The sequence below is a fragment of the Apis mellifera genome, linkage group LG9, assembly GCF_003254395.2.
Source record: "Apis mellifera strain DH4 linkage group LG9, Amel_HAv3.1, whole genome shotgun sequence".
NCBI lineage: Eukaryota > Metazoa > Arthropoda > Insecta > Hymenoptera > Apidae > Apis > Apis mellifera.
The window spans coordinates 6730387-6750513 of record NC_037646.1 but is presented as its reverse complement, the minus strand read 5'-3'; the positions used below and the strand labels follow the sequence as shown (position 1 = coordinate 6750513).

At 31.3% G+C, this 20127-nt stretch overlaps 4 protein-coding genes across 7 annotated transcripts in view; all 4 read right to left on the bottom strand.

Annotated features, from left to right (window-relative positions):
* Nucleotides 1-291: 291 nt before the first annotated feature.
* On the bottom strand, nucleotides 292-6740 carry LOC411371 (microtubule-associated protein RP/EB family member 1). Of its 3 annotated transcripts, XM_006561629.3 has the most exons (8): nucleotides 6502-6737; nucleotides 6277-6416; nucleotides 5577-5866; nucleotides 3781-4012; nucleotides 3427-3474; nucleotides 2808-2896; nucleotides 2582-2737; nucleotides 292-2137 (listed from the first exon to the last, which is right to left on the bottom strand). In XM_006561629.3, the coding sequence occupies exons 3-8, from the start codon at nucleotides 5841-5843 to the stop codon at nucleotides 2069-2071; spliced, it is 861 nt and encodes a 286-aa protein (XP_006561692.1). In that variant the 5' UTR covers nucleotides 5844-5866; nucleotides 6277-6416; nucleotides 6502-6737; the 3' UTR covers nucleotides 292-2068. The 3 variants fall into 3 exon arrangements, with proteins under 3 accessions (XP_006561692.1, XP_006561693.1, XP_006561694.1); XM_006561630.2 differs by lacking the exons at nucleotides 3427-3474; nucleotides 3781-4012 and adding an exon at nucleotides 4912-5176 and having other exon boundaries at nucleotides 6277-6740; XM_006561631.2 differs by lacking the exon at nucleotides 3427-3474 and having other exon boundaries at nucleotides 6277-6740.
* A 178-nt stretch (nucleotides 6741-6918) lies between these two features.
* LOC725595 (spermatogenesis-defective protein 39 homolog) lies at nucleotides 6919-9063 on the bottom strand. The gene is made up of 9 exons (XM_003249850.4): nucleotides 8868-9063; nucleotides 8631-8787; nucleotides 8329-8510; nucleotides 8113-8249; nucleotides 8021-8048; nucleotides 7814-7958; nucleotides 7491-7732; nucleotides 7221-7397; nucleotides 6919-7121 (listed from the first exon to the last, which is right to left on the bottom strand). Exons 1-9 carry the CDS (start codon nucleotides 8940-8942, stop codon nucleotides 6996-6998), a joined length of 1269 nt encoding a protein of 422 aa, XP_003249898.2. The 5' UTR covers nucleotides 8943-9063; the 3' UTR covers nucleotides 6919-6995.
* A 6828-nt stretch (nucleotides 9064-15891) lies between these two features.
* LOC113218982 lies at nucleotides 15892-19262 on the bottom strand. The gene has a single exon (XM_026442704.1). It carries the CDS (start codon nucleotides 19222-19224, stop codon nucleotides 16270-16272), a length of 2955 nt encoding a protein of 984 aa, XP_026298489.1. The 5' UTR covers nucleotides 19225-19262; the 3' UTR covers nucleotides 15892-16269.
* The window catches only part of LOC412960 (receptor-type tyrosine-protein phosphatase kappa), a 94910-nt gene continuing 94043 nt past the window's right edge, over nucleotides 19261-20127 (bottom strand). For both annotated transcript variants that reach the window (XM_006561628.3, XM_396411.7), the window contains exons 13-14: nucleotides 19730-20074; nucleotides 19261-19401 (exon numbers count right to left, since the gene is read on the bottom strand). In XM_006561628.3, coding sequence (XP_006561691.1) covers nucleotides 19321-19401; nucleotides 19730-20074 — 426 coding nt within the window. In that variant the 3' untranslated portion in view covers nucleotides 19261-19320. The remainder of the gene's footprint in view (nucleotides 19402-19729; nucleotides 20075-20127) is intronic.

The following is a 20127-nucleotide window of genomic DNA, read 5'->3' as shown; positions in this document are numbered from 1 at the left end:
CAATAAATTAAAAACATATAAATCTATACATATTATAATATATAATAATAAAAAATTTGAAACATCACAAATTGACTCAAATGTATGTCTCAATATATGTGATGATCAAAAATTTTTAGAAAAATATACGATACTTATTATGTAATAAACAATTGAAAAATTAATTAAAAATTATTTTTTTCTTCTTAATAATAATAATAATAATAATCTCTGAAAATTTCATAAAATGTCATACATACGATCGGACAATATTGAAAAATAAAAAAAAAGAAAAAAAAAAGTCATGCAATATTGAATCCTATTAAACATTTATTACCTCATCATTAAAAATTTCAAATTTTTGAAGCACATTCTCGCGATTGATCGCTGTAAACGCACACATAGAGCAATGAACGTAGCGCAAGTTAAAATGCGTCGTGTACCTTTTTCAAAATCGTTGCATATAATTAATACGAGCATTACATTTTCATACAATGGAAATAATAATAACAATAATAATCGACGCATTATTTTAATATCTATGATTAATCGTTAAGAGAAAATTTAAAATATCAAATACATAAAATTGTTTTCTGTATGCTTTAATTTAAATCCTATGTTTTTTTTTTTTTAAAATACACACGTGCCAAGCCACATCGCAAACTTAGCAAATGATACGTGTATAATTTTGCTTACTTTTGCTTGCTTGATTTTTATCTCTTTCGCTCGTTATCTCTCACTCATTCTTCGATCATACAATTTTATAAATTTTCTTCGTTAGTTTTTCTTCATTTTTATCTATTTATTTATTCATTCATTTTTTTAATTGTTTCATTTGTTGTCTGTTCAAAAGCTTTAAGCGTTTCTTTGCGCTTGCAACGTAATTTTCGTTTATCAATTATGTCGTATTACTTTGAGAGATACACTTTGCATTTGCTCTCTAAATAATTCGAGTATTTCTTCTGTAATCTCAAGTTTATCGCTGCTTTTTAAGGCCATTCTCGTTCTGAAAGACGGATCATGGAGATACGAAGATGTTCGCGTATCTACTCGCGTGAAATAAATTACTATCTTTGCAAAAATGAATCAGGCGCATTGATTCAAAATCCAATGTCCAAATCGAACAATCTTTCGCATCTCCAAAATATATAGTGGAAACAGAAATGAATATCATCGTCGTTTCATTTATTCGTAATCATATTATTTCTCGATGATTATTTATACTTTTATTTATATTTCCATATTGTGTCGCTCGTTTAGATTTTAAATTGCAATCATTTCCACGAGTTTTACAATTTTATTATGGAAACATAATATGTATTGTATTGTTCCGTTAAGTTAAAAAAGAAGAAAAAAATCGAAGGTATGTATAAAACTTAGGAAATTCAATTTAATGCGTTTCGTGAATCAGTTTTTTCGACATACATCATATATCGTTTTACATTTATGATCGATGCAAATAAATGTTAACAATGACTTGGAACAGGTTTGAAACAGTTATACTATAGATTATGCGTTCATACAATCTATAATTTCGGAGAACTACAAAGGTACGAAAGGACAAACCGACGAGATTTCATCTATTTATCGATAAAAACAATAGTGCATTTACAAACAAAAAAACACTCACACATTATTGAACATAGTTAACATAAAATTACTGTATAACAAACTGGATTCAGACAACTTGTCAGGTAATCTGCATCCAAAAATATTCATTTTTTCCTTCGTATTTTGAGATTTGTCGATGTTCAAAGCTCTACCGTTATTTCAATTACGATAAAGAACTATGACAATATATGAACTGCTAATTCTGTTTTCATTCTTAATAATTACTTTTCGTAGAGTACAAGTTATTCAAGTGCATTATTTAACGTACTTTCTATCCTAATTATACGTGCGAATCTTTTAATGAACTCTCGGTGAACGTTTGTAACGAAATGAAGGCGAAAATGCTTAAATAGCTTTACAAAGTAGCTTATCAATTATGCGAAGGGTACTGATACTGGCTCACAAATAGATAATAAACTGAAACGCACTTGGACAATTTGCTGTCGTACTTTTTATAATGATTGTACAAAATGTAAAGTTAATATTCTTCCTCGTCATCGGGCGCGAGACCATCTCCTTCCAATTCTTCTGGTGGTGCAAATCCTTCCTAAATAATTAAAAAAAAAAAAAAAAAAAAATAACAACAATGTAATGTAATAAAGTTCAAGTTGTTTGAAATTTAATATTACAGACATAATAGAATCTCTGTTTTGGATTTACTGTTCTGGATCCAAAAAAATTAAATATGAATTCCTATAAGAATTATTATTAAACATGTGCATTGTTCTAGGAGAATATATCAACTTTCTGCAGTGATTTTAGTCTTTAATCAATTATCTCGATTATTCAGATTATCTTAATACTGAAAAAAATCTTATTTTATTTTATTTTATAATATTTCTAATGTAAAATATTATTTATGCTGACAAATAAAAAAAAAAGTTAAATATTAATAGTTTTATTAGACAGTGAAAAAATTTAAAATTTTAAAATCTATTTCCTGAGAATACAAAAGTTTCAATTGTAAATTTATTGAAATTCTCTCACATACCTCTGTCGCATAAAGAACTTCTAATATTTTCTGGACTATTGGTGGAGGATCTCCGTTATCACAATCTTGGCACATAACTTCAATATCACGTAATTTTCCAAAGTAGAAATCTCTTTCTTTCTCCAATCCTTCCAAAGACATTTTTAATTCCATCACCTATAAAAAAAATTATACAATAAAAATATGAAATTATTTTGTAAGAATAATTTGATTTTCTTATATATACCTGTGCACTAAGTTCTTCAACTTTTCCAGCTTCACCGCGGTTGCCAACTCCTGTTTTCGCTTGTGGACGATGAGCTGGAGCTTTGGTAACTAAATAAAAAATAAATTCGACAATATTATTTTTAAATATCTTATTTTTTTATTAATAATTCTACAGATGCAATATAATTAATGTATTTACATATATTACAAACCACAAGTAATTATATTCTCTTAATATTAAATATTTTAATACTAAAATGATACTGTGTAAACATTTTTACAAATTGTGTGGTTATGTATATTAATTATAAAAATCATAATAATTTATAAAAACAATTGTACAATAGAAAATGACAAAAGGCATGCATTAAAACAATTATATACAGCACTTATAATTAGCAAACAAGTAAGCAATGACTACATAATTTTTCAAATAATTAAATAAAGAATGGACAATTAAAATTATAAATATTTTTTTTACAATTTTGAACTACCTTTCCTGTATTATTATTTTACAAGAAATTTTTTTCAACAAATTTATTAGATACCCTTTTCTAAACCCTTAAATTATAAAAATCTAAAGAAATAAAAAAAACGAGCATAAAAATATAAAAAAAAAAAAAAAGAAAAATAATTACGAGTGTCGTTTAATGTAGGTACGGGAAGATCCGTTGTATGTGTCTTACCTGAAGCGAAATTTTCTTCATATATTATTAGGACTCACAAGCTTATTGTCTTTTATATATATAATTTAAATAAACAAAATTTGCATAGAAAAAATAAATATTTGACTATATAATATATAGCAATTTCTAACTTGTTATTTATAATTGTTATTTTGAAGCAAAACCAGATCATGTTGATTGGAAATTAAGAAGGAAGTTAATGTTAATTTCATGATTATTTTTAAAAATAATTATTTAAGTTATGTTTAAGTTTATAGATAAAATTTTCAATTTTATAAAAAAAAAAAGTTGTGTGAAATAATGTACCAATACGAGCAGCCGGTTTAGCCGAATTTACATCACGTGGAGTAGTGCGTTTTGTATTAGTGCCATGTGGTGCATTACTTCCACCAGAACCCATGGGCTCTCCTCCTCGCATAGCAAGTGCATCGTATGGTTCTGTTCTGGAGTAGTTTGCATCAAAAAATTTCTTGAACCATTGTAAAAACTCAAAGTTGTCTTGGAACCTGCCTTTCACCAGTTTATCAATTGGAACAATCTGTAAATGATTGCAAAAAAAAAGCATATGGAACAAAATATATTAAATAAACAAAATAAAAAATGACCTAATTTTTTATAAAAACTCAAAATATAAAATAAAAGAATTAAATATGTTAAAAAAAAACAATAAAAAAAATAACAAGACTTTAGAACAACAAGAATTTTTATTAAATTATAAATTTGATAAAAAATTATTAAATTAAATAATTTAATTGAAATTTATTATTATTAATTATTATTAAAAATTTAATTGAAAAATAATGTAAATTTAATCGTTTAATGTAAATTTTAATTATTAAGTAATTCTAAATTCCATATTATATTGTATATCAACAAAGCTTGTGCTTCCTACAATTGATATAATATGAAGATTAAAGAAAATCCAGCTTGTTCTATTCTCCTAAGACAATCTGTTACTCCCCACTTGAATGTATTTATAGATTGTTAAAAATAACAGTCATGATACCATTCTACTACTACAGTAAATACAATAAATAACTGTTTTAAAAATTGTATTTATATGTTGATGAAAATAAACAACATGCTGTTTATATTTAAATTATATTTAAATTATGTGTAATAATTACTATTGCAAAAATAAACATAATGAAAAAATAAATATTTGCTTATTTATAAAATAATTAAATAATATATAAAAATATTGTGCTATAAATAATTTCAATTTGCATAATTATAAATTTTTATGTGATTAAGATTGCAAAAGCAAATGGTGCTTTCTACTATTAATATACATTAAATACTTTATAAGTGCAATTACATATGATCATAATAAATTTTGATGCAGCATTTAATTACATAATTTTTCAAACTGTATAGATAAAAATATATTACATGCAAAAAGCAACATTATTAAATTGACACATCATATTATTGTACCCTGTTGGCGAGGGGTAATGTTACGTTGCTGTGTATGCTTTTGCTGCATTTGCGTCTGTTTTGATTGAGGTGGTAAAGGTACCAATTGAGGATTTGACAAATTATGAGTTCCATCAACACCAGAACCCAATGGTATACAACCACGTGCTTCATAAGCATCATACTCGCGGCCATCATAATTTGCATCAAAGAATTTCTTGAACCATTGTAGAAATTCAAAATTGTCTTGAAAGCGGCCTTTTACCAATTTGTCCACTGGTATTACCTGAACCATTTTCATAATAATAAATTTAATGTAATTTTATGCTTATTGCACTTTGTATAACACTTTTCAGTGAAGCAACATGATTTTATATATTATCATACAGAGTATACCTTGGTTCGTTACTTTACCTTACCTTGACATAAGTAATGTTGTTTCATTGATATCTACATTAAACTATTATGTTTTCTAAGTTTCCTAACAAAAATTTCATAAATATAAATTATGCTTTTAATTTTCATACCATTATTATCAATCTTACATTTTCTGACTAAAATTAAAGTTATACAAATATTAAATATTAAAATATCTTAATGATTGAATTTGAAGAAATTTTCAAATAATTGAAAATGTTTTATATAGAATTTATAATATAAACTTTATATATATTTATATTACTTACCTTATCTACATTCATCTTTTTGAAACCACCTTGTAAAATTTTAAAATTCTGTATATATTCATGCTCAAGGTTAGTCTTGAACTTGACCCTCTTCAGTGGCACACTTCCAGGGAAAAGCATGTCCATGAATTGACAATAAACAGCTCCAGTACATAATTCTTCAATCTTGGTGAATGATGATTGAAGGCAGTCATTTACCCATGCCAACATATCATGTCGACTCAAGTTTTCAGTTGTCACATTTGTTGCATAAACATTAACAGCCATATCTGTATTCTTCCTTTAAATAACTAAAATATAATGATTCAAAAATTAGAAAAAAATGTATGAATAAATTATATGTTATCAATAATTCGTATAATGTAAAATATATATTAACATATAGAAACAATCAAAAGTTCAAAAATCATCATTTAACACAGTGACTTAATATAACAAATTGATCAATTATAAAACGATTACTGATATCATTTGAACGATTGATCTCGAAGTAGACTTAAAAGGAATAACATTCCATTCACTTTTTTGGCTCGAAACACTGACCGACGACATATTCGGGACCTTTCTTCCACATGCCTCGATTTCAATGTATGCATATTTTTGTAACACATAACACTAATAATTGATTCGAACCATAAAAATAAATTTTGGAATCTTTATCCTATTTTTTTACGTGTAAAATATTCATAAAATAACTTACCGAGTATCGCGAAAACACCGTAACACCAATCGGGAGTGGTTCCCGCACGCAAATGACAAATGTATACTAGATCGTTCAAATGCGCATACAACGGAAATTTCTAACGGTTTCTTCGATAATGATTGGACGATACACATGTACTAAAATAGATATTTCACCAAAAAATCGAACAATTATTACGAATATTTTTCTTTTGTGCTTTTTCTCAAACACATTTATTTTTACCACGTATTCGATCTTGCTATTCTATCGAATCGACCGCGTAGCAACAAAATTTTCATGCGTCTGTCAATGGAATTAACAAACGAACACAACCACACTTTAGAGATTTCAGATACCGGTAAAGAAGTTCGTTGCTCCAAGATATGTTCAAAATCGAAGAATTCGTGATAGCCGTTAACAGAGAAGATAAAATGTTTAATCCTGACTCACAAGGTGTGTACCATTTTGCGAAGTCTACTTTATATTCGCCAATCACAGCAGTTTTCTTGGACAAGATATTAGATATATACTTATCACGAATTTTATCATTTTTTTTATCATTAAGAATTAATATTTTTGTATTTGATATTTTGTGAAAATATTTTAATTATATATGAATAATTTAAATATATTTTTTAAAGAGGAATAAATTAAAACTAGTTATTAAAAAATGTATAGTTATTATTATCTTTTTGTGTAATAAATATTTAAATACAGTACAATAAATAAAACTAGATTTAGCTTTTCCATTTAACTGATGGTAATCGTAATGCACTTTCTGCGTAAAAATATTCTTCAGATTGTGGTTGTAATTTTGTTTTATATTCCATCAATGCAGTACGATCTGCTTGTTGTACAAGTATCTGAAAAAAATTGAAAATTTTTACATCAATTTAACTTAATGTGCAAAGACTATGTATTAATTCAACCTATTAAAAATGTTTGAATATTTATGTACTTACATCAATGGCTATTCTAAAACAATGCATATTTTTTGCTAATTCCAGTCGTCTCTCTATATTATCCACATATTTTAAGTATTTCTCAAGTACTTCAGAAGGTGCATTATTATTATGCAATATTTTTAACACATCTTCAATAGGAAGATAAATTTGCAATTTTTTACTTCCTAACCATCCCTAATAATTATTATTAAATTAATAATTAATAATTATTATAAAATTTTATATATTATTACATTATTATATTTTATTTTAATATAAAAATCCCACCTTTGTTAAAAGTAATCGATCAACATCATCCCATTCAGCAGCTGATGCTCTAACTTCTAATGCAACCTTTTGATATTGTCTAGGAGAGACATCATGTTGTTGAGATAAAATTGTAGGAGACATTAAAGTATTTTCTGACAAATTCCAATGACCTTTGCATGCATGTTTTAAACAATTAAGAACAGATGAATTTAATTCAATGTCCTCATTTCCATCTAATTTTTTCACTGCCATTTGCCATTCTAATAATATATTAATAAATATATATATATATATATATATTTACATATAATTACATATTATTTTTAAGTGATTTTTGTTACCAAGTAATTTTATATAAGATTGTACAAATGAAGCTTCTTTACAGTCAGTTAAAGCTGAGAATTGTGTTTTATAACTATTTCGAAGTTTATTTAATAATCTATCAGGATCTCGAGTATTTTTTATAATAATATGTAAAGTCTTCATCTAAAATATAAATAAAATATAATAGAATTAACAATTTTGTTATATATAAATATAAAACTTACAGCAGCATCCATTGATTGTCCTAACATCCTGAAAAATTATAAATTAATTAGAAAATTAATTAAAAAATCATTCACATATTATTAATACATACGTTAAAATATCTGTAATCTCATTTATTTGTAATCTTATAGAAAGATATCTTATGTAAACATTCACAGCATCAGGTCTTTCTGCCAATATCCTTTGAACTAAAGACCTTTTAAGAGTTTTTGTAAGAAATAAAATAATCTAAAATATAATTCCTTTTATTTATTGTATATAAAAAAATTTTTAAAAGAATTAAAAAAATTATAGAAAAAAGAATTACTATTAAAATGGCATTTCCATCGCCATTTATTATTGCTGTATCTAATAAAGCAGTTTTACTGGCAAGTGATTTATATTGTTCTAAAGAATATGGTTGGCCAAGTAAAATTTTTCTAAGAGTGATATCTGGTTGTACAATAGCTGTTTCTGGATGAAGATTTTGTAATTTATCTGTTGCTAAAACTGTGAAACAAAATTTTCACATAATGCATAAATCTATTTATATTATTATTTAATAAAAATAATGGAAATTCAAGCTATTGCATTGAGTATTTCGATCTATATATGACTTTACTGACATACTGCAAGAAAGCGTTTTTTCCGAGATAATAGATAACATAGGCTTAAGTGGTTGATAATCAGTAGAAGTTTTTAAAGATCCTTCCGCTGTTGACGTATTCGAAATACCAGCCCATAATTTATCTGTATCAGTTTTTGATACTCCAAACAATTGATCCACCTATTTTTAATATCATTTTATTAAAAATTATAGAAAATTAATATTAAAATTATTATTAACATCAATTTTGTTAACTTAACCTCATTATTTTCAAAACAGAAAGATCGCTTTTCACTACTATACCAAAAATCTTCATCATCTTTAGCAGAAGTCATGATTTTAGTTTTGTATAAATAATCTACGTATTTATTAATTACACTGAAACATCTAATATATTAAATCATAGACGATAAATATGACATAGACCTAATATCTTATGGGATCTTATGTTTCATAAGTTGACATACCAATTTTAAAAAAATAAATTCTTTTATGCTTTCTATGATTTAAAATAACATAATTTTAAATATAATTTGTTGTTGAAATTATTTTTTCAATATTAATATTCCAATTTTAAATAATAGAAGAAAATTTCAAAATATATTTAATTCTAAAATAAAAATAATTCATAATTCTTAAAAATAATTTCCTATACAATTTTCTACATAATTTATATGAAATAAATTATAACAAATTAGTATTTATAATACATTTATCTTTGTACATTTTTTTTTATTTATATTAAATGTGATTTGGGAACCACTGTGCATAACTGTTTTAAATTTATCGTGCCTTAGAGATATTTTGATTGATTTTTAATCGCAAATAATTAAAAAAAAAAACTTCACACTTAATGTCACTATTTTATTATATTTCTTTTTTATTTTATTTTATTTTATTTTGTGAAAATATTTTTTAAATTTTCTACCATATTGTCATGTAGAACATCAATGTAGAACATTTAATCAGCTTTAATCATCATAATGGAATATGAAAATATAAATATCACCAATCAATATAAAAAATATATTATATCACAAATTAACACAAATTAGCACAAATTAGGTAATAAAATAATCATATATCACATTTTTTTAAAATATATTTATTCTAATTATAAGAATTCAAAATTGAAAATAAACGAGATATTACATTACAGGATTAATACAATATAGAGGTATCCTATATAATTTTATGAGAAATTACAAGAAAAAATATAAAAATATATAAAAAATATATATATATATACTTATAACATAAAAATTCAATTAAATAATATCAAATTTAAAAATTTTTAATCAATAAGTTAGATAAAAAAAACAAATCAGATATTGATACCGTTTCTTGTGTGTATAATTATACGAACAAATATAAACAAGGAAAGCAAATAATAAAAGAAGACAGAGATAGATTAAAAATTGTGAAATCAGCGCCATCTTCAGAGTGCCGCAAATGAAACTATAAATAAAAGGATAGAAAATAATAAGAAAAAGATAGAGATAGTGTAAGAATTGTTTATCAGTGCCATCTCTTGAATGCTAAAGATACTATTTTAAAAGGATAAAGTAGAGTAGAACTGAATACCAGCGCCATCTCTTGAATATCGAAGACATCACTTTAAAAGATAAAACAGATAGGAATTGAATATTAGCGCCATCTTTTGATTAATTTTATAAGAATGTTTTCAGCATTTCTAAAAGATGGCGCTAATATTCAATTCCTATCTGTTTTACCTTTTTAAGTGATGTCTTCGATATTCAAGAGATGGCGCTGATAGTTAGTTCTATTCTACTTTATCCTTTTAAAATAATATCTTGAATACTCAAAAGATGGCACTGATAAACAATTCTTACACTATCTCTATCTTTTTCTTATTATTTTCTATCCTTTAATTTATAGTTTCATTTGCGGCACTCTGAAGATGGCGCTGATTTCACAATTTTTATTCTATCTCCATCTTTCTCTCACTATTTACTTTCCTTGTCTACAATAGTTCAGTGTATCTATAGATAGGATAGTTCAACGTCACTTGAACTATTGAATATATTTTCATTATTTTTCTTTTAAAACTACAATATATTTTAATCTTTAATGTAAAAAATATTAAATTTAAAATTTTTACCTTTTTACAATATATTTCTAAGATAACGATTTCGCGAAAAATATTTATATAAACTATTTTACAATAATTTTTATAAATACAATCATATAAATATAAAATGCAATACTATATATATATATGTACTATAAAATACTTTGTAATAGTTTTATTTCTGATTTATAATTTGATATTGAAATTTAATCTTAATTTCAATTTTATTCTGTGATTAATATTTTTCAAGATTTATAGAATAACAGAATGCATCAAATGTTAAATCTTATTCTGTCTTATTCTGTCGCATGTAAATTTTTTCTTCTTTCCTTTCTCGCAACCAAATTTTATACATATTTTATTTTATTAAAAATAATACACGTATATACGATAACAATTTATTTTTAAATGGATGTAAATTTAATGATAATGAGGTAAATTATATAACCATGATACAACGTACGATCTATTTATTATTTACAACAACGTATCAATGTTACACAAAATGTACCACATCTCTCTTTTTCTCTCGTGTTTTATTTTTTATTTAAATCACTTATCACACAATTTACAAAACGTCGCTCATTCGCTCGACATTTAAATTCAACTTGATAAATGGATTGCATTTTAGAACTTCTTCTCAATATTTTCCCGGGGCTTTCGTACTTTTTCGGGCGAAATAACGTACGGAAAGGGGAAATTGCGAGCGTTTTGGGGGGGGGGGGGGGGAGAGTTTTTATGCAAATGAATTCTCGAACGCTTTATGCCTCGTGTTTTTTACAAAATTCCGTTCCATCCAAATGGTTCACGGCAACGAATTGAAATTTCGAATAATTTTTAATATCCAATCCCTTTACGAAGAAAAAAAAAAATTTCATTACATTTTCGTTCCTGTTCTATTTCTTTCTCGTACTTTGATCGTATTAAAAATTAAAAATTTACGACGAAAGAGAAAAATGGAAGAAAACTTGTCAAAAATAACTACTGTGCGCGTAAAATCAAAAATCTTCAAAATTAAGTAAAAATATATCGAGATAAAATCGTTATCGAAGACACAAGCGTTCACAATTTCGAGACTCGACTTGCGAATTGCGCGCGTAATTTAAATACTCGAACAAGTACATTATCGAGTTTTTTAATACGATCCAAATTCGTTCGCTTGGAAATTACAATTTTTACAACTCGTGAACATAACATTCAACATTTAAAAAATCTAATAATTGTACAATGCTTGTGCTTTAACACGCAGTCAGAGAAAGAAACCTCAACGTTAGGTCGTTCACTCACATTATATTGTCGATTTATTCATTCGAAGTATTAGTACACGTTCAAGTTTCGTTTACCTTACCCTTCTCTCCTCCGATCTTACGCGCGGATTTCTTTGATCTCTTTCGTTTCTTTTTTCCCTTACCATTACAACAAACAAAATATACTATATATATACTTTTATACCGTAACAACAATTCTATATCCAATCATCCAGTATTAAAAATCTCGATCGGATTTTTAATACCACACCTTTGATAATTTTTTTATTTGCCTTTCGTAAAATATTAAAATATTAGCAACTATTCAGCTAAACAACGATAGAAAAAATTTATTAGGAATAACAAATCGGAAAATTCTTTCTAACCTCTTCAGGAATTAATAATTTGCTAAAATTTGTGAAAAAATATAATTACTATTCCTTCATTCGAATTGATTTAAAATATCTGATAGGAAAAAATTTTAAGAATATCTTGCATTTCAATTAAATTCCTTTTCTTTTCTTTCTTTTTTTTTAATATAAACGATAATATATTGGCACGTTATATTATTTTATTCCTCAACAGGTTAAAGAATCTTCGTTTCTCTTCTGGCAACGAAGCTTCATAAAATCTTCTTCAGTAAAGTGTAATCGAATCGAGTACAGAGAAACAATTCTCCGATCAATCGGAGCGTAAAATTGTTAAAATTCCCGTAGATCGCGAAACTTCCAGCGGGAATAAAAAAAAAGAAAGAAAGAAAGAAAGAAAGAAAATAAAAAAAAAATGGTACGGCTAAATTTCTAAATACATCCCCATAAACTTTCTCAAAATAAAAGTTAAAAAATTTTACTAGACAGTGAGAAATGGACAAAAGTTTAGGGGTTCGTTTTCAGCCACTAAAATCTCGCCTGCGAGAAAGAAACCAGTAGTTTTAAAATCAGAATATATAACGATCCTCTTCGCGAACCTTCGATTGGTTTTTTCTTTTTTTTTCTTTTTTTTCTTTTTTTAAATATATTTTAGAACGTGACTGTCTTTCCATCTATCTCGTTTTTTTTTTCTTCCATTTCTTCTACGTTGAAAAATAATTTTTCTTTTTCATCTAGCGATTCGTTGATCTTAATTAATTATAATATTCTCTAAATGCTTAATGATAAATAATAAATTTTTATTATTAGAAAATTAAATTTTATTCGATTAACCAAAGGAATTATTAATGATATTAATGAATCCTTTTTAATACTTTAATCTAAAAAGGAGAAATTGTAAAATGTGATAGATAGAAAAAAGCACGTGTTTTTCATGTGGTACACACACAGATGACGAGCATGGACAGCCGAAAAGATGGACGGATGGCTGTTGTGATGTTTTTTTTTTTTTCTCTCATTTTTTTCTTTAAAGTTAAGAAAGAGTCTGGACGATTTATGCCCCCGAATTAGAACGTGAACCCTGCCTCACCATGGTTTTTGATTGCACTTTACTGACCGTATACGAGGGAAAAATTCTCAAGGAATTAATTTTTCATCAAATATTTCTTGCTCTTAAACACAGATAAAAAGATTAAATGTATCAAAAAGTATTACACGTTCAAAGGAGAATGATCAAAATATTAATAATTACAAAAAAAAAAAAAAAATGTTAGAAATATATATAATACAAATAATTGAAGAAATGTTGTGAATTTCGAAGTTAATTGTTAAAAAAAAAAAAAAAAAATGAAAAAATTCAAAGAGTATGACAAACGGATCGTGATTTTTTTTTTATAATTAAAATTATAATCGGTCAGTGTGCATGCATGTGAAAATACACATAAACGATATCTATTCATATATACGAATGTATACACGTAATCTGCACGCGCACCTTCACCTGTGCAATGGACAAGTCGCGTGTGCGCGCAACACCCACACTTATACATCTATAATCGCGTGGACAAAACCGCGCACACGTAATACAGAGTGTTTTTTTAAAAAAAATTTATAATTCCTCGAATCGAAGACGCTATTGAGCTTGACATTACTGTTCTACAACACTGCGCGAATTTTCTGTTCTCTTATTATTCTACATTCACATACACATTCGTTTATATATATATATATGTATATATGTATATTGATCTAAAATCTATGCAGGACAATCCATGGATCGTAATCATTCTGCTTTTTATATTTTTCATAAGAAGAAACGTAAACTTTTCAATAATTTTTTACAATATACTGTAAAAAATACAATATATTGTATATATATTGTAATGAGAAAGATAAAAAATTTATAAATATTCTTTCATATAAAGATGAAAGATTAATCATAACCAAATTTTTTAAATATAACAATTTTTAAATTTACATTGATTGAACAATTTTTAAAAATAAACCTTAATTTATACCAATTGTATTAATTTTTAAATAATATGTAAATTTTTATTGTGATAATTTTTTTTTCTATTAATAATATTTGAAATGATCATAATATATGGATCATCCTGTATATTGATTAGACAAAACGGTGTAACACATTGACAGAGTTTCTCTACTTAGAATATGCTAAGAATCTTCAATCCGGGGTGTTATACACTTTACAGAAAAAAAACTCTCTGTATAAATATATATAAAAGTAACTTCATAACATACAATAAATCGTATCTTTGTTTGGCACATTTCGTCAACTATAGGATTCGTACAAGTACACCTATTTAGGTACACATACGCTTGTATACTTGTCACCTGGTGTATACGCGTATGCATGTATAAATATATATATATATATATCATATCATATATACCAACTCGCTTTAATCTCTAATAGTTATATATGTATATAGTAGAATACGTACAAATATTTCATCGGAGTAACGATAATAATCTAAGTACCATTTCTCCTTACATGTATCTGTATATGTATATATATATATTTATATATCTACATTTATATTTCTTTACTTTCCGTATTATTCCATTGAGTGTGTTTATCAACCCTATCTACCTCTAAAAAATTATAAGAGGAACGTAACAATCTGTTATTCTCCGATATATATTATATTATACGTTTTTTGTGTCGTTAAAACGTCACGCGCTTCGCCGAACAGGGAATAGGCTTGGCAAGCGTGGGAGTTGCACTCTCTCGCGAGTTTTTTTAGTCTCTTTTTATGATCGTCCCTTATTAGATCATACGGATTTCTCCATCAAAGAGATTTTTCCTGGTAAAACAGTGTGAAACATGGAAAAGGACTAAAGGGGACATCACGTGACGCTAATGCGTAAGAACGCATGCGCATAAATATGGCGGACAGTGAAGTGTGAAACGTGAATAAAAATGCCGTGTCATTCTGATTTTTATAAGTTATGTGTCGTTGATTTTGAAAACTCGGCGAAAATTTGTTTTTTTTTGTGGGGAAAACCATCGAAGAATATTTGTGATTCGCGTGATTTGAAAGCGCAACTCCGTGGACCCATTCAGAAAATCCGGCCCGCAGTCGGAATATATATATATATATTATATATTTTTTTTTGATTTTTTTTTTTTCTTTTTTTCATTTCTACTTAAGTATCATTCGATAGGATTTTTCGCAATTCTTTCGCTTAATTTTCTTCGTTTTTTTGGTTTTTCTCTTTTTGTCTAAATAAATATATCCACGAACAAGGCACTGCTCGACAGGCAGAAGTGTGCGCGCGACCCGTTTCGTCGTTGTCGGATGTTCGGATATAATACACCGTGTGGTAAAATTCGCATCGATCTGTCGAGCTTCTTCGAACCGTTTCCTATCGCGAAACGTCGTAAAAAGTGGTCGGGATGCATTTTAGAATATTAATCTGCGTGAGTGTGAACCATTGACGACTCTCGATCTGAAGGAAACCTTATTTCTCTTGACGTTGGAAAGTGGCAAATTACTCGGATCTTGGAGGAAACGAACGTTCCGAATTTATTACAAAGTAAACATAACCTTTCTTTTAAATTCGATAAAGAAGCATAATCTTCTTATCTTGTGTTTTTTTTTTCGATAAATAAAAGGGAAATCAAAATTGAAGATTAGACAATTATCCCCAAGAACAACTGCGAATATTGGTTGCCAGTTTCGCCCTGATAGAAATAGAGGGCGAGGATAAAGGCGTGGCAGTAAACCAGACCAATTGTGTTAACCCCTCTGATTCTGACCAACCCCGTACAGTTCCAATTCACGATTCTACGAGCACCGATCAATCTTATCAGAAGAATTAATTGCGATCGGCAGATTTGCCATTATTCTCGCCTCAAATTTCCTTCAGAGTGAAGACAAACACTGAATGTCGTCAGAGAGCGTTTCGCCCACTGGCAGGTCGGCGTGCGTTATAAAGGGAAGCACTTGGTCCGTTTCTGGGCAACGGTGGATCGGCAGTCGACCTTAGAACCTAGGGTGAAACTCTCCGGCTTGACTGTCTCCTCGACAGAGATCTTCCCGAGCCTCTTTTTCACTCGGAAAGGCGTTGATCTGGGGGATATAATCTCGTAAAGATCGCTAGTCCTCGCTTGAATTTCCACCCTATCCTTCGGACTGCCCGCCCTCTGATCGATAGGAATCGCGATATCGACCTCGACGCAGTGATTCCGACTCATCTCCTTCGGAACGTTTCTCTCCAACTCGTTGTCGCGCTCCTTCGTTTCATCCGTTGGACTGTTGAACACGTCCGACGAATAGCTCTTCGAGTCGCATATCAACGTCAAGTCCGAGTAATCGATCATTTCCTCGGTCTCTGAAGGCAAATTCCTGGTCGAGGCCAAAGAAATAGCCCTAGCCTCCGACCTCTGCGGTTTCTCGTCATCGGCATAGTCCAACGACAAACACTTCTTCTCGAACAGAGCCGGGCCAGGAATTTTCCTATCCGATTCTTCGTTTTCCTCCTCCTCCTCTCTCTGTTCCTCTTTCTCTCGATCTCCTTGCTTCCCATCCGTCTCTCCTTCCTCCGTTTTCTGCAACGAATTGATCACCTTTGATGGACGGCGAATACTATTCTCCCGCTCAACAGACAGACAGAATTCTTTGTCGGTTAACAAAATACGCTTAGGCTGTCGGACCGGCTTTTTGTCCAGCTCCAGATCCTTCTCCCACGATGGAGTTTTCAACAAACTCTTCACTTTTCTCAGTTCAGTCAACAAGTCCATCGTCTCCTGGGACGGCTCGTGGAAAATCCTTCTCTTTGGTCGCCTTATAGACGAATTGGTATCCAATTCTTGATCACTAGGCTGATCTATACCTTGCTGCTTCTTCAGTACCGATCTGACTGTATGGACTCGTACTATCTCGTTCTTGTCGTCAGAAGTCGAAAGATCCGTTTCCATGTTGACGGGAGTCGAGCTTACCGATTCTTCCTCCGTTTTCAAAGTGTCTTTGCAACTCTCGTCACGAACATCTGACGCGATATTATTTACCTTCAATCGTTCTTGTTGCCTTCCAATTATGCTTTGAACACTGCCTCTCGTGCGTCTTTTGAAATCCGCATACGTTTCAGTGGGTATTTCATGATACCTGAACTTATCCTGAAGTTGTTTAAACGTTTCCCTCGTGTACTCTTGGCCAATCTTGTGCGCCAGATAATCCTCTGACGATGCTTCTCTGGCTTTCTCGATCTGATTACTCTCCTGATACCCGATCGAGGCAACGGAACGATCCTTGGACAAAAGATTATCCGAGGAGATGCCTCGTCTCTCGAACTGCGCTTGTTTCCCTACTACCTTTTCGTCTTGAACTTTACCATTTCTGTCCAACAAATCTTCGTACGTCTGCCTTCTGGTCTTCAATGGAGAATAAATGTTCTTCTCCGAGGAGTCAGCCTGTGAATCATCTTGACCGGTGAGAACGGATGAAATGGGACGTTTCATCGGGGAATTGGGAATACTATCCTGACTCTGATCAATGTTCTGAGAGCTTTGGATCACTTTCCGATGCGCGGGCGTTTTCGGCGTCGACGAGTCTCTCTTGTATTGCCATTTCTTCTTCGGCGAATTTCCCCAACTATTGGGCTCCTTGTCAGAGCCAACGCTGGTGTTCGTAAAGATGATCTCCTCGCTGGTCGTGACGCGACACTTGACCAATTCAGCCCCGTTGCCAACTCGTTCCTTCGTTTCTGGTTTCGGTGACTCGTTCGTCGCAGTGGTCTCCAATGGCAAAGAGCTAGGCCCAGAATCCAGAACGTCGTCCAAAGAGGCGCCTCGAAGGGGATCTCGATTGTCCTTCGCTTGAACGGTCGAGTCCAAGTCCTCGGTCTCGAAAGAGTACATCTTCAACAAAGGACCCTTTCCAGACTTCCTTCGTTGAATATCAAACGACTGCTCCAACCTCGTGCTCTTCTGACCACCCCTCCTTTCCTCCTGTCTCACCTCTTCCTCGACATTCTGTCCCGCATCCTCCGTGCACGTTTCGTTCCACGCCTCGACCCTCCTCTCGTAACGCGGAGTCTCGAACGTGAACTTGTCCAACGTCTTCGACGATCCGATCTTGTCCAAGAACGGCTTCTCCACCGCTTTGCTAGGCCCAATCTTCTCCAAATAAGGCTTGCCGATGATCTTAGGCGCCAGCTTGGCCAGAAACGGTTTGTCCTCCGTCTTCGAGATGCCGATCTTCTTCAGGAACGGTCGCTTCTTCTCTTTGCCCTCTTTCTCGAACGATCGATCGTTGAGCCGTTCGTTGCTGTAGCTGGACGAGTTGTCGCTGCTCTTCGACCTCGCCCTTTTGTTCCTCGGGTGTGGCGTCAACGGTGTCCTCGGTGTCCTCGGCGTGAGGGACGGGCTGGGCTCCTGATTCGGACACGTCTCGTCCAGCAGGGCAATGGCGTCTCTCAGATCCATGTACGCTTTCCTGGGCGCGGCGCTCACCGCGGACGGCCGCGGTAGCTCACTCTCCATGCTGCTGTTCCTCGTAGACGTCGCGTCAGCCTTCATTTCCGTGTCCATGCGCGGGTACGAGGGGTACGAGCTCCGATCGCCCACGAGCCCCGATGGCGAGGAATCGATGGTCGTGTAATCCTCCAAGTGCCAGGGTATTACACCTAGGTCCTCGGGCCTTGCCGCTATGCTGTGAGCCGAGAACAACGCGTTCTTGCTGATGGCGCCCCTGTTGCCGCTAGAACCGGTCGATTGTTGGTCCGTTTGTGTGGTGCTCGACGACGTGCCGGAAACGCTGGCCGCTATCTCGTTCGGTGTGCTGGTACTTGCCACCTGGCGGCGGTAACTGGTGCACGTGGCGAAGTACGGTAACGCTGGCCGCGCTGTCTCCACTATGACGCGACCTTGGGCGCACGGGACCATAGGTTCGCCATCAACCGGGGCCTCCTCCGGAGTCAACGGCAGCGCCGCCCCGCGGCCGAACTCGATGAACCACAGCTCGTCCCTCAACTCGCTTTCTCACTTTTTCTCGTTCATGTCCTTGTTCAGGTAGTGTAGCACGTAGTGCAACACCAGATCGTAACAATATTTGTACTCGGTCTGCAAGACATATTTGGGGAAAATTGTAAGAGGAGTTTCTTTCTTCTTTGAATTTAATAATTTTGTATTTTCAATGTGTTGATTCAAATCATCCAATCTTTTTTTCAGATGTTATAATTTTTGTTGGGTTAACTAAATAAGAAAGTATGGATTCTGTGAAAAGGGTTAAACAATTAGAACAAGAAATTCTATTGTAGTAGATTATAAATTGCAAGTAATATTGTCTAATTTCAAGGAAACCATTCTCAGAAGTCCACAGTTCCAGTAATTACAAGTATATGTACTAGTATATACAGGTTCCTCCGTTTATTCCTCCTTAACCACTCACCATGTTCTCAACGAGTTGAGGCCTGTGCCTGCGCACGGTTTTAACTGCCTGGAAAATGTCCACTTCCCCGTGTTGTATCACCTGCTCTATACACGCGTTTGCGGCACAATATACGCCGCAACGACTCCTGCCATCCGGGGAGACCACAGCGACCGGCCCATAATCAGTCCGTTGCCTCCACCTCTCCACCATATTCATCAGCTCGACCAGACTGTTCGTCGATGTCGGAACCTTGTGACCCATTGGCCAACAGGTCAATTGGAACAGTTGAACCGTCTTCGGTGGGGCCTTCACGCCTGCCATTAATTCGGTCAACGACACGATCTTTTTATTTATCCTAAAAATCTGTGAACACGTATTTACTTTGTGAAATTTCGATGTAAAAATGATGATTGTTA